The 14,494-nt window shown below is 42.3% G+C and overlaps 1 protein-coding gene across 3 annotated transcripts in view; it reads left to right on the top strand.

The window, feature by feature from the left end:
- Positions 1-13,780, top strand: part of med12 (mediator complex subunit 12) — a 47,447-nt gene extending 33,667 nt beyond the window's left edge. The window contains exons 31-43 of one of the 3 annotated variants that reach the window (XM_080746314.1): positions 1,034-1,235; positions 3,455-3,564; positions 4,182-4,317; positions 4,770-4,919; positions 5,449-5,817; positions 6,347-6,497; positions 7,276-7,481; positions 8,241-8,315; positions 8,608-8,846; positions 10,743-10,920; positions 11,965-12,243; positions 13,121-13,202; positions 13,317-13,780. In XM_080746314.1, coding sequence (XP_080602440.1) covers positions 1,034-1,235; positions 3,455-3,564; positions 4,182-4,317; positions 4,770-4,919; positions 5,449-5,817; positions 6,347-6,497; positions 7,276-7,481; positions 8,241-8,315; positions 8,608-8,846; positions 10,743-10,920; positions 11,965-12,243; positions 13,121-13,202; positions 13,317-13,354 — 2,215 coding nt within the window. In that variant the 3' untranslated portion in view covers positions 13,355-13,780. The remainder of the gene's footprint in view (positions 1-1,033; positions 1,236-3,454; positions 3,565-4,181; positions 4,318-4,769; positions 4,920-5,448; positions 5,818-6,346; positions 6,498-7,275; positions 7,482-8,240; positions 8,316-8,607; positions 8,847-10,742; positions 10,921-11,964; positions 12,244-13,120; positions 13,203-13,316) is intronic. The other 2 variants (XM_080746315.1, XM_080746316.1) reach the window with 2 other exon arrangements.
- Positions 13,781-14,494: the final 714 nt, after the last annotated feature.

The raw sequence follows: 14,494 nt of genomic DNA on the forward strand, positions 1-14,494 counted from the left end.
AAAACGTCTTACCTTCAAAATCTTTTTTTCCTTTTTTTACCAATGGTCCGGGGACCACCAGTGCTCCTTGAGGGGTTTCCAGGTGGTCCCCAGCTAAATGATGGAGATTTGGTAACCAAATGGACCTTTTATAAGATCTTTAACTAGTGAATGTAACATGAAACCCAATGAATCCTTACGGGCAACAACAATATATTCTACGTTTTGGGTCTGAGTGGCTAAATGTCATCAAATGGTGGTCTAATATTACTTTATAAAAACGACCGATACATCGGAGAGATAATGACCGATACCGATACCGACATCGGGGTCCAAAAATAACGGATATATCGGTTTATATATCGTTCGGGCTCTACACCTAACTAGACCAAAACATTCCAGGTCACTAAAACATGACTAAGAACTAAGTCAAAATGTTGCTGTCACAAAATTAACACGGTGTGTGTTAGGGCATTCACAAATAATGATTTTTAGTATTCGCATTATTTGACCTCAAAGTATTCGAATAGTCGAATATTCTACAGGACTCGCCAAACTGGCCAAACTGTCAAATATTTCAGTAAGCAAGAGGTGAACTTTGTGAAAATAGCCGATCTACATGCTCACAACGCCTCGCGTTGCGAGGCGTTGTGAGCATGTAGATCAGCTATTTTCACAATATTTATCTGCGGAACCGAGTCACAACTGAGTCACATAAATGTAATACCTACAATTCCAAGTGCTTGTCAGGGTGGGGGTCCCCAGTTCAAATATGTTTATTTTGGGGGTCACGGCCTAAAAAAGTTTGAGAACCCCTGGTATAGAGCATTAACACATTCTACAACTCATTCTTATGACTTCCTATCTAGCCAAGCTTTATAAACTATATATTTTTTAAAGAGAAAGCAATTAAAAAAAAAATGAAATAATCGAATATTCGACTTCGGTGAACAACTTCGAATAGTGACTTTCATATTCGAATATTTGAATATATTTGGTGCCCTAGTGTGTGTGTGTGTGTGTGCTTATTCATGATGTGCTCCCCTCCATCCAGTATGTCTCTGCTGAGCCAGCAGCCCTTCTTGTCCCTGGTGCTGACGTGTCTGAAGGGGCAGGACGAGCAGCGGGAGGGCCTGCTCACCTCCCTGTACAGCCAGGTGCAGCAGATCGTCACCAACTGGAGGGAGGACCAGTACCAGGACGACTGCAAGGCCAAGCAGATGATGCACGAGGCGCTCAAGCTGCGGCTCAACCTGGTACGGTTTTCGAGTGCCTTCTAAATCGGTGTTTCTCAAACTTACAAATTTCAATGTCTCCCCTTAACTCATTGCATGCCAGGCCCGATAGTCCCGAGATTATTTCAATGTCTTTCCCTGCCAGGCCCGATAGTCCCGAGAATTTCCGCCATTTTGGAAAAAAAAAAAGGAAAAAATTCAAAAAAAAAATCTTTTCAAATTTTTTTTTGGACCCCAAAAAATGTAGTAGGCATGATAGAAATCGCGAAATTGCATGTTTAACCACCATAGCAACCCCATCTATCAAACATGGCAGCCATCTTTGTTTACATTTTAGGAAAACATAATGGCTTGTATCTCATGAATGCCTGAACGGATTTCCATTCGGATTTTTTTGTTTGAAAGCTGTGAGCAATGTGGACACACGTGGTGCATTATCTAGGCATGGGTGTGCATGATCCGTGCACTATGAATTACATGGAAGTCTATGGAGACCAGAGGCACCATCGAGTACGAAGGTATTGTTAAATGGCGGGGAATGTGTTAAAGGAGTAGTTCACCCCCCAAATTACTTTTTTTCTATTGATTAGTCACGCCATGGAGACTAGAGTTCAATAATATTTTTAGTTTTTTGTCGCATTCCTAAGACAAAAATGTGATAACAATAAATTTACTCCCATTCGTTCCGGATGGGGACCCGTTTCGAAACGGGTCCCCATCCAGAATCAATGGGGGTAAATTTACTCGAATCAAATTTTTGTCTTAGGAATGTGACAAAAACCAAAAAATATTATTGAACTCTACTCTCCATGGCATGAGTAATCAATAGAAAAAAAGTCATTTTGGGGGTGAACTACTCCTTTAACTCTTGACAGTGTACTAATGGAACCAAATGAACCCGTTAGGGTTCATTTGGTTCCATTTGTACACTGTCAGAGTTACAGACTTGTATGGGTCAATTTAAAACCACCCTAAAACCCTCAAAGTCCCTGGAATCCACTTTGAGAACCACTGGTCTAAATCCTAATGGTTTTCTGAAAAATCTTTATCTATGTCAGTGGTGCTCAAACTTTTTCATGTCAAGGACCCCTGGAGTTATATGTATTTGACCATGGACCCTCCATTTGAAAATAGGTTCTTCCAGGGACCAAGAGAAAGAATTGAATTACAAATGTTCGCTTTAAAAATATATATATTCAAAGATTTGCACATATTTTTCATGTTTTTTTGGAGCGGTGAAAGCGCTCCCAATAGACAGGTATGTCTGTGGCTGGCTATGTGGCTGGCTATGTCCGTAGCCTGGCAATACCTTGAGTGGCCACACAAGTTAAACGAGGGGCACACACACACACACACACACACACACACACACACACACACACACACACACACACACACACACACACAGATCTAGAACACACAGAATGTAAAAACATAGATCTAGAACACAGAATCAAAAACATAGATCTAGAACACCTAGAATCAAAAACATAGATATAGAACAAATAGAATAAAAAACATAGATCTAGAACACCTAGAATCAAAAACATAGATCTAGAACACATAGAATCAAAAACATAGATCTAGAACACAGAATCAAAAACATAGATCTAGAACACATAGAATCAAAAACATAGATCTTGAACACAGAATCAAAAACATAGATCTAGAACACATAGAATCAAAAACATAGATCTATAACATATAGAATCAAAAACATAGATCTACAACACAGAATCAAAAACATAGATCTAGAACACATAGAATCAAAAACATAGATCTAGAACCCAGAATCAAAAACATAGATCTAGAACACATAGAATCAAAAACATAGATCTAGAACACATAGAATCAAAAACATAGATCTATAACATATAGAATCAAAAACATAGATCTAGAACACGTAGAATCAAAAACAGATCTAGAACACATAGCGCTTCTAGGGCACTATTGTGCACACAGGGGGTAGCTGCTCAGATTCACCGCTCCACTTCGAACCGAGGTTTGATTTTTTTTTTTAAATAGCAGATCTGCAAGCTCAAAACACGGCACTCTGTGTTGTGCTATGAGCTTGTATATCTGCTATTTTTGAATAGCTAAAGTATAAAATAATGGTTAAAGTGATTAAAATCTAAAGTGACACAGATGCTTTCCAGGTCTAAATGGAGTGTGTGTGTGTGTGTGTGTGTGTGTGTGTGTGTGTGTGTGTGTGTGTGTGTGTGTGTGTGTGTGTTATCCAGGTGGGTGGGATGTTTGACACGGTGCAGCGCAGCACCCAGCAGACCACCGAATGGGCCGTGCTGCTCCTTGACATCATCAGTAGCGGCACAGTGGACATGCAGTCCAATAAGTATGCCAAATCTGTAACCAGTCACTGACAATCGTCACAGATGGCATCAAGATTTTTTTTTACTCACTTGATCCTTGACGTGAATGTGTTTAGTTTGATACCAAAATTAGTTTGAATTCATCTGTGCTAATGGTTGTGACGGAGTAATGTTTAGTCCAGAATAGAACTGTGGGCGCAAATCGGACGTGTTCACATTAGATTGGAAATAGAGGATCTACAAGCTCACAACGCGCCGCATAGTCTATTTCCACTATTTTGTTACAAATCTTTCGTGTAAAATAATACATCATTTATTTTGATTTGATTTATTGGTATTGACCATCATTTCTTTGTGCATTTAATTGCTTTTGTCATATCTGCCCCGCACAACTTTTGTTTACAAGGCCTAAAAGCCACACAATTCAATTGTTAATTGCATTTATTTTTCTATGACAATTAATCGTCAAGTAAAATGTCATGATCGTGACAGCCCTACACAATCTATGGTAAAGCTCTTTTGAATATAGCCCTATACAAATGCACCATTGGCCATTTACCACATGACGTGGTGATCCTTGAATTTTGGTTAATGCTAATTTGCCATTTTCTGTGTGTGTGTGTGTGTGTGTGTCTGTCAGTGAGCTCTTTACCACAGTACTGGACATGCTGAGTGTGTTGATTAATGGCACGCTGGCTGCTGACATGTCCAGCATCTCTCAGGGCAGTATGGAGGAGAATAAAAAAGCCTACATGAACCTGGTCAAGAAGCTTAGGGTAAGAACGGAACAATGTCTGGGCATTTATAACATTCAGTTTATATTTCATTGATCCTTTCACCCAATGTAATTGTTAACCACTTAACCGTAACATCCCTATTCTTGGCATGTTATAATAAGTGTACATTCTGCAAAGAGATTCGGTTGTAGAGGGGAAAAAGGAGGGGGGACCTGGGTGATCTCGGTCAACAACATATTTAGGATTTAAGTGGCTAAGAAGGATTAATGAAACACATTGAAAGATACTAGATAACCAATTTGTTTTCATCAGCAATATAAAATATAATTATTGGGACTAGTGTTTGTATCAGTGTGCTTGGTCACCGTGGTATATTCTTGAACTGTAACCTTTATAATATGAAAGTCAAGTTAGAAAAAGGTAACTGGTAGTGCTACTTCTCGAGTCTACATTGCCAACACATTTTTTTGTGGTCATTTTTCGCATTACAGAAAGAGCTGGGCGACCGACAGTCGGAGAGCTTGGAGAAAGTTCGACAGCTACTGCCACTGCCCAAACAAACCCGTGATGTCATCACCTGTGAACCCCAGGGTTCGCTCATAGACACCAAGGGCAACAAGATTGCTGGCTTTGAGAAGGAGGTGAGAACATGCGCACGCACGCATGAACGGCAATTGTGTTCATTGAAGCACCCAGCTGAGCCGGAAGTCCCCACGGAGGAATCGAACCCCAGGCTCCATGGCCGTGTTAATTTTGACAGTAAATTTAGCTTTCGTACAGTAGTCTTTTGAATAAAATGCCATTTCGTTTTAGTCATCTAGTTTTGGTCGACTAAATATCATAAGATTTTAGTCGTTTAAATGTACAGTTTATTTTGTCGACAAAAAGATATTTGGGCGGGCCTTGATGCCCTTATAAGCTCACAACTTGTAGATTGTAGGCTATTTTCAGAGTGCAACCAAACATAAAGTTACTTTTAATTCTACTGGAGCTCTTCTCCACTTGCCCTCCCTAACATTTAGTTCTAATGTTTTATTTTAGTTTTTATTTATTTGTTTTTATATTTAGACTTAGATCAGACTTAGTTTCAGTGATCAACACTTATTTTCCAGGTCACGCAATGCCTCCATGACTCGGATTAATAAACACTCTCTTTTGTCTTTTCGCCAGGGCCTCCAAGTGTCCACCAAGCAGAAGATCTCTCCCTGGGACGTGTTCGAGGGCCTGAAGCACTCGGCGCCTCTCTCCTGGGGCTGGTTCGGCACGGTGCGCGTGGACCGCAAGGTCACCAAGTTCGAGGAGCAGCAGCGTTTCTTGCTCTACCACACGCACCTGAAGCCCAAGCCTCGCAGCTACTACCTGGAGCCCCTTCCCCTGCCGCCCGAGGAGGAGGAGCCCCCCACGCCCGTCTCCCAGGAGCCCGAGAAGAAGATGGTGGAGGCGGTGAAGCCGGAGAAGAACGTGCCCGCGGGGCCCACGGACTCCAGCAAGAAGAAGTCCAACAAGAAGAAGAAAGCCCAGTCTGCCAACAAGACAGAGGTCAGTTTAATGGTGTCCATGTCCACAAGTGATGCTTTGTGACAAGAACGAGAGTGGTCTTCTCTACAGCAGTGGTTCTCAACCTGGGACCCCTGGGGGGGGGGGCCTTTTTAATAACTCCAAATCAAAAGAAAAAAAGACCATTACTGAATAAAAAGTAATCAAAAAACTGTACCATAAAATGTGAAACATTGCCAGACTTGTCAAATAATACAAATAAAAGAAAGCCAAACATTTTGAAAATAGCCAATCTACCAGCTTGCGTTGCATTTGCGAGGCGTCATAGATCTGCTGTTTTCACTATTTGTCTGTGGAACCGAATCAAACAAAATGTAAATCCTCAACTCCTCCCAACCTGACAAAGTGCTTGTCAGGTTGGAGGGTCCCCAGTTCAAACAGGATTATTTTTTTTTGGGGGGGGGGGGGGGGGGGGTCGCGGCCTGAAAAGGTTGAGAACCTCTGCTCTACTCAAGCTCCTGCCTTGATCATACTGAACTTAAATGACTGTGTGTTCTCTGTTCTTGATTAGGACTTCGTGAACCGCACGCCGAGTGGAGTGGGCTACGGGCCAGGCATGCCTCCAGACCTGATGATGGGGCAGCAGAACCACGCATACGGGAGGGTACCCTACGGCCAACAGCCAATTGGCATGTACGCACAGAACCAGCCACTGCCTCCAGGTCAGCTTCCATCATAGCCTAATAATACACATCATCACTAACGGTATCATGCAATTGTCCTGAAGACCCAAGCATGGTGTCGTGTTGTTCTTCCTATGTTTAATTTGGATCAAAATGGATTTACACCTTCCAGGCTTATGCAAAGGCTAACATTTTGTTTAGATAGAATGTTTTATTGACAGATGCCAGGTCAGTGTTGACCTGGCATCCTAGTGTATATAGTTGTGTGTATTGATTGATTGATTGAAGAGTTTATTAGAAGTTTGCAATAGAAAAGAGTCCAGTTTCATGACAGCACAAATCACTGGTACAAGGTCAACTAAAAGTAAGCCTAGTAAGCTTTATGGCTTATTTACACAGGAACCACTTTATGCATCTCATCTAACATTGAAAGACAGATGGATATAACATAGTACTTTACATAGGATAACATCAATTACAAAAGCAGAAAAAGGGGGGTAGAAACATGGGGGCTTAGTCTATTTACAAGTCTCGAGTAGCAGCCTTTAGGAAGTAGTGTGTCAGGTACATGGGTATATTGGAGGTGTAATGTATCTTGTACACCAGGCCCATTGTACAGACTATTGATTTTGGATATTCTACTGTTCGACTGATGATAGGTTCTTAGTTTACTTATGATCTTAGATTACTATTTCTCTGCATTCGATGTATTGCCTTGTGTTGTCCTTGCTTACTGTAAATCGCTCTGGATTAAGAGTGTCTGCTAAATGCCTAAATCGTAAACTGTACACCTGTTTACCCTTTTCTCCTCCAACAGGAGGTCCCGGGTTAGAACCTCCCTACAGACCCAACCGGAACCCCCAGATGAACAAGATGATGCAGCCCACGCGGCCCACCTACCCAGCCATGATGCCTGGCATGCCTGGCATGATGGGCCTGGACAAGCAGTACCAAATGGGCTACAAGCCCCAGCCTAGCATACCACAGGGCCAGATACTGCGCCAGCAGCTACAGGTCAGACTGGTGAGTCAGTCTGCACTCAGTAGACTTGACCAGATGGGGGCGCTATAGCTAGTCTGAAATCTGCATGAGCATCCTGGCCTGTCTTGTGATGACATCCTGGGTTGTGATTCTTGGCACACTGGTTTCCAAACTGAGGGCCACTACAGGGCCAGCCTGGGGGGCCAATTGGAAAGGAGACAAAAATGAAGGAGAAAATAACACATGCATATATAATATATATATATATTATTTTTTAAGTCAATTAATATGATTATTGTGGACGTTTAACCACGCATATAATGGCTATTTTAGCTTATCCTTATTTATTTTTTTCATTTTTGTGTAAAGGAAGTATTCGCACATCCACTTGATACGGATGCAGGTGCGTTGGACAGTGAAAACTGAAGCAATCGTGAAAAATTATTCCATGAACAAAGATCCCGCAATCTGCTCTTGCTCAGACAGCATCTCCTTTTTATTTAAGTGGACAGATGTTTCGGTCCCACTTGACCTTCAAAAGCGCTTTACATATATATTCACACTAATATATATATATATATATATATATATATATATATATATATATAGACATTTCATTTTTGTGCCATTTTTCAAATGGGGCCCACAGCCAGAGTTTATGGCAGGTGTCTAGCGTGGAAAGGTTTGGGAACCCCTGTGTTGAATGGAGCGGTGCTTCATTTTAAAACCTCGTAATTCCTGTGGAGGTCAGTAGAATCAATAGAATATTCCATACTGACGTTAGGACGTTTCTGTTTACAGAACCAGAGCATGATGGGACAGCAGATGAGACAGATGACGCCCAACCAGCCATATACTCCCATGCAGCCATCTCAGGCAAGCACCCAATCTCACAATATGTTGTTCCAGGGACGTGAAGAAGCAAAGCTTTGAGTTTTCTTTTTTGTATTTATTTTTTTATGGCAGCTCTACAAATATACAGTATGAGCTTGTATATCAGCACATTTTGAGCTATTGGTTAAAATCTAAAATGACGCTGATGCTTTCCCGTTTTTAATGGGTTGAAATCAACCCTTAAATAAATAGCTGTCATTTTCCTCGTTATGATCTGCGTTTCTACATTTTTACAGTTTGATCTCATCATCTCTCTCTCTCTGAATTCCTCCAGAACATATCTCAGGGCTATACCACATACGCCACCCACATGGGCATGCAGCAGCACCCCTCCCAAGGAGGCGGTATAGTCCCCTCGTCCTACGGCAACCAGAACTTCCAGGGGGGGTCCCACCCGGGGGCGGGAGCGGGCCCGGCCGTGGTGGACCCTCTGAGGCAGATGCAGCAGAGGCCCAGTGGCTACGTCCACCAGCAGGCTCCGGGATACGTACACAGCATGCAGAACACACAGAGGTAGGGCTGTCACGATATGACATTTTACATGACGATTAATTGTCACTCAAATTATTAACAATTAACGATTTAACTGTGTTGTCGTTGACAATTGCATTTCTGTCTGGCTTGTAGGCTTTGAAGTTGCGCATGGCAGATTTGACACGTAACCTAAATATACGAAGAAATGCCCGACATATTTGACAACTTTATACTTAAAAAAGAACATTGATAGTGGAAATGTCCGATCTACAAGCTTCGCGTCGCATCGCGATGCGTTGTGAGCTTGTAGATCTGCTATTTCCACTTTTATTGAAAGTGTGGACATTTTAACATGGAGACGATTATGACAAAATAATTGCGATTATAATTGAAATTTAATTGTGACAGGCCTACACAGAGGTCAGTCAGCACTGCACTGTTCTATTCCTTCACTAAATAACTACTACCAAATAAAAACTAATCTATGGTGACTAAATCTAAGATTAAATATATTGACAGTTATCATCAACAGAAAAAATCAAACCTCGGTTCGAAGTGGAGCGGTGAATCTGAGCAGCTATACCCTGTGTGTGTGTGTGTGTGTGTGTGTGTGTGTGTGTGTGTGTGTGTGTGTGTGTGTGTGTGTGTGTGTGTGTGTGTGTGTGTGTGTGTGTGTGTGTGTGTGTGTGTGTGTGTGTGTGTGTGTGTGTGTGTGTGTGTGTGTGGAGTGTGCCTAGCCTGACACTTCAGTCCGCACATCACCCCCCCCTGCTGGTGGGTGGTTTGTAGTGTGGACTGAAGCTGCACACATTTTAATCTATTTCGAAAGCGCCCAAAGAGCGGGCGCATTGAATGGGCCAATCAGGGTTGTATGCTTGGGGCACGTGTGTGGCTGCTCCGGTCCCAGCCCCCTCCAAACAGAGCTCTTCAGCTCACGTGAGACTCGCTCGTGGACTCTGATTGGTGTCCTCTGCCCACGTGAGAGTCTAGTGGACTCTGATTGGTCCGTGAAAACTGTCATGGCGGAGTCAGACTTGACTCGTATTATTTTAATAAACTATGAAATAGTGCCGTTTCTTCACGTTTTAATACCATTTTGCACTAACGTAAACATGCAGACATATAATATGTTATGAGAAATAACGTATTTTTGCAATGTCACGCCACGTCGCCGTCGCGTGTGTGTGTGTGTGTGTGCAGTGTGTGTGTGTGTGTGTGACGTCAATAGGCTTTAGCCCCCCCCCGCCGAAATAGATTGTCTGCCCGGAATTTCAGACTCTCTCCCCCCACGTAGTGTGGTGTGAGATGTCTGGCGCAGTCAGGCAAGAGTGTGCCTGGCCTGCACAAAACAGCGCCCCTCCTTTAACTAGTGTGTTGTGTGTGGCCACTCAAGGTATTGCCAGGCTACGGACACGGCCGGCCGGCCACCCACCCACAGACATACCCACTGACATACCTGTCTATTGGGAGCGCTTTCACCGCTCCAAAAAACCCTCCACGGTTCTGCAGTGATATATATATTTTTAATTATCTCCAAATGGTTTCCATCCAGTTGAAAAAAGAGAAACGACATGCACATCGTCAACCTAAGCTTGTGCAGGTGCTGAGTTACGAACACTAAGCAGAGAAAAATACAGTAAACACTCGCACAACGAGGGCTCCAATGCGACAGATTCTTTATTGCACCATTAAAAAAAAAAGACGTTTCGAGCACAAAGCTCTTCCTCCCTCCGACTCTTATCAGTACTCTATTTAGATAGCGTATCGTAGGCGTAGATCTCTTGACCGCCTGGCTACACGGACCTGTTGTAATTGAAAGGAAGCTTTGGGAATTGTCCCTGTAGTTATTATTTTAGTTCTTGTGCTTGGTGTCCACTGTCCATTGCCGTCTGTCATCTTCTCTTGTGTTTTTGCCTCCCACTACTGGATCGCCAGGTTTGCCCACCAGCCTATCCAGCAGAACCCAATCATGCATGGTCTGAGTCACATGGGGGGCCAGGGGGTGCACCCAGGCATGAGGCCCAACCAGCTACTGGCAGAACAGCAGCAGCAGCAACAAGCACAGCAACAGCAGCAGCAACAGCAGCAGTACCTCAGACAACAAGCACTCAGAGTAGGCTACAGCACTTCTTTGCATCAAGTATCTCTGTTATGATTTAACCACGTAACCCTTCTATTCCTATTCAGCTGTGCACAGTTCATCAGGAGGCACATTTATCCCTTATAAGGATTATTGATTATCGTTGCTAGTTGTCAGCCAAAGTCATGCTACAAAATGGTTGCACTAGAACTGGCACATTAACTCTGGCACCACACAGCTGTCATACATACAACGCCCCACGCACTGCAAGAGATAACCTTAAGAATGGCAACTGTTTGTCATTCAAACACTAAGCAAGTGAGAGAATAGTTTTTCAATAACTTTTTAAAAGTCAAGCTAAATCCAAAAGTGAAAATGTGTTTGGCCAGCATAATGGTGACAATGTACATAAGCCATGCAACTAACATAAGCCTGACACAAACAAGCAAATTGACCAAATCTACAAAATCAATAGTCTTGTCCAGTTGGGTGTAATAATTGTGGCAAACTTAATTGAGGTCTATTAGTGTTTTCCTGTCACACCAATTCTGTGTGAAATAGTGTCATTTAAAAGTGTCACCACTACCCACTCTCCACGTTGTGTCATCTCTTTTGCTGTGTTCACACTGGCAGATACAAAAGATTTAAAGAGGCAAAGCTACACAGCATATTTGTATCTTTGTTGCTGAAGTTGAAACCAGCTCAACCTTTTTTGTAGCTTTGTAGCTGCTGTAGCTTTTGTAGCAGCTACAACTTCAGATGTAACTTCATGTCGCTGGCTTCCATTAAAAAGGATGGTAGCCTGCATCTTTGTAGCTGCCAATGTGAACGCAGAATTTAGCTAATGGTGGACAGAGCTGGTCGCCAATTGCTATGTGGATGCTGGCACGACACACAGCTTCTTGTGCTTTGGCTACTAGTGCTTCAATTCGTCTAGTTGTGATCCCGGTCACGGATGTATTGTATGCGTGCCGACAACGTAACAAAGGAATCACAGTGGTACACGTACCATAGTTTGAGAAACAATGATATCAAATATATTCACACTTTTATTTCTTTTTCCTTCGTTTTTCCCAGCAGCAACAGCAGGCCCAGCAAGTCCAACAGCAGCAGCAGCAGCAGCAACAGCAACAACAACAGCAGCAGCAGCAGCAGCAGCAACAGCAGCAACAGCAACAGCAGCAACAACAGCAGCAGCAACAGCAGCAGCAACAGGTCCCACAGCAACAACAGGTTCAGCAACAGCAGGTTCAGCAACAGCAGCAGCAGGTAGCGGCGGCCCAGGCTCCTCCAGCCCAGGCTCAGGCCCAGGCCCAGGCCCTGGGCATGCAGCCACTGCCTCCACAGCAACCCATGGTACGTCCCATCTTGATGATGACAAGTTTAATCAACCTAGTCCTCCCGGAATTGAGGAAGAGGAGAACATTAGCTTTAGACGCCACAGATAGAAAAGGTTGATATGGCAATTAGGGCTGCAAATATCACCTTACCTTTTTCGATTAACTCATTCTCTCATTAACACATTTCTCACCTACCTTTGAAAAATCTCTGAAATTCTGCTCCGATCAGCATTCAAAAGACGCCCACGGTTGTGCTAGAATCGTAAAATCCATCTCCAGGTGTGACGATCCACTCCAAAGATATGGGCTTATAGGCTTATCACACACCTTAAGCACTCCTGTTACTTTCACCAGCTAAAAATAAACATTTTATTTTATATAAGTTCAATGAACAGCTCTAATGGTAACACAGCCCGAGAGAAGAATAAAATAAAACGTTTATGGTGTGGCCATGAGCCAAGTCATTTTGAAGCAGGTTTGTCTTCCCCCTCAAAAGTAGGCTGAAGGGAAGTAGGAGTGAAGATTACACTTTCCATTTGGCTATATTTAAGCCTAGACTGTCACCACACTAGGACATGCACACCTGTATATTACGGCTTTGTCACTGAACACGGCACTGAGATTTTTGTGGCGTTGTTCAACAAACTGCACACAGTAACTTAACATCGATGATTAAAGATTGCACAGGGAGGCTTAAAGCTTTGGTACCCCCCGCTTTCATGTTGTATTTTGTATGTTAGTGAGTTCTCTCTGTGAGAAGTGCCATGTAAATATAAATGTACGTATTACACTAGCTCTCTTTTTAAATTACTATAAATAATACTAGCTCTCTTGTTAAATTACTATAAATAATAATAACAGCTAATGTTGTTATGTGTCATTCATTGTTTCAGTTCCCTCGCCAGGGCATGCAACAGACCCAACAGCAGCAGCAGACCGCTGCGTTGGTCCGGCAGCTGCAACAGCAACTTTCAAGTAAGACCACAACCCCTTTTTCACTTTCAGATTTTCAAGTACATATTTATGTGTACTCTGCCATAACTGTTTCAAGCCGTGTTGAATTGAACTTGCTTCTCTCTCTTTCTCCAGATACACAGCCTGGACAGAACACCAATTCGTATTACTGATAGTGCTTGTTCATAGTAGTGTGCAGAGACTAGAGTCCCTCAGTGTGTGGCAGTGTCCCCCCAGTCTGTAGATTGGCAAATGGTTTGTGTCCAATGCCACGCAGGCCCTGTTTGTAGAGGTGTAGACTCCTAGGAGGGAGGACTGTTCCAAGACACAGTGTGGGCAACCCCGGATGGAGAAACCCGCCCATCTTGACCACAAGAGGCAACGTGTTTAAAATGAAATCTCAACTTTGTTGCATAATTATGGAGAATGAATCCAAGGAGGGATTGAGCTGTGAAATATACGGATCAGTGGATGTGAAATGAATTGAAAAGTTTATGTAAAAAAGTAACAGAAATTATAAGAATGCAATTTTTTATTTTATTTCAATTTGTACAATTTTTTCAGTTTCGTGTATTTCTCATTAAAAAATCATGTCAGTTTTTATGTCTTGTACTTGTGTTGGCTGCATTTTGTGTTTATTGTTATAATGGTTGGATGAGATATGCATTCAAAGGTTAAAACTTGAAGCATGGGCTATATCACGTTTATCACATACAAAATCTGACTCGAGTTCAATTCGTTTTTTTTTTGTTCCCTGTTTTGAATTTAATATTTAAATGTTACGTTTTGATAATCCATAGACTATCATACTTGAAAAAGATTTGAGCCAACAAATCATGTCATCAATGTAATTTAAGATCACATTAAATCCAGAAATTTTGAGTAAGTGCTACTCATCCAACCGAAGCAATAATATACTTTATACTTCTCTCTCTCCTCAGCGTTGCTCTGCTTTTTGTGATATAGGAATTTCAGCTAATTCTACTGCATGTTTCTTCTGAAAATAAGTAGTTTGCCTTAAGACTGGACATTTTTAACAAGTGCCTCACTGTACCAGAGGTAGAAAACACTGCTCCAGTTAATTTTGACAGCAAAATTTGATTTAGTTTTAGTCATCTGAAAAGTTTGTATACTTTTAGTCAACTAAAATGTACAGTTGATTTTACAGACAAATGTATTTTGGCAGGCCTTGATGACATCGTGATGTTTGATGTTACACTTGGTTGCGTGCTGAAAATAGCCAATCTACAGTACAACGCGTCGCGAGCTTGTAGATCTGCCATTTTCAGAGTGCAACAAAATGACATCAAAGT

This window comes from Nannobrachium achirus (assembly GCF_963921795.1).
Source record: "Nannobrachium achirus genome assembly, chromosome: 17".
Classification (NCBI taxonomy): Eukaryota; Metazoa; Chordata; class Actinopteri; order Myctophiformes; family Myctophidae; genus Nannobrachium; species Nannobrachium achirus.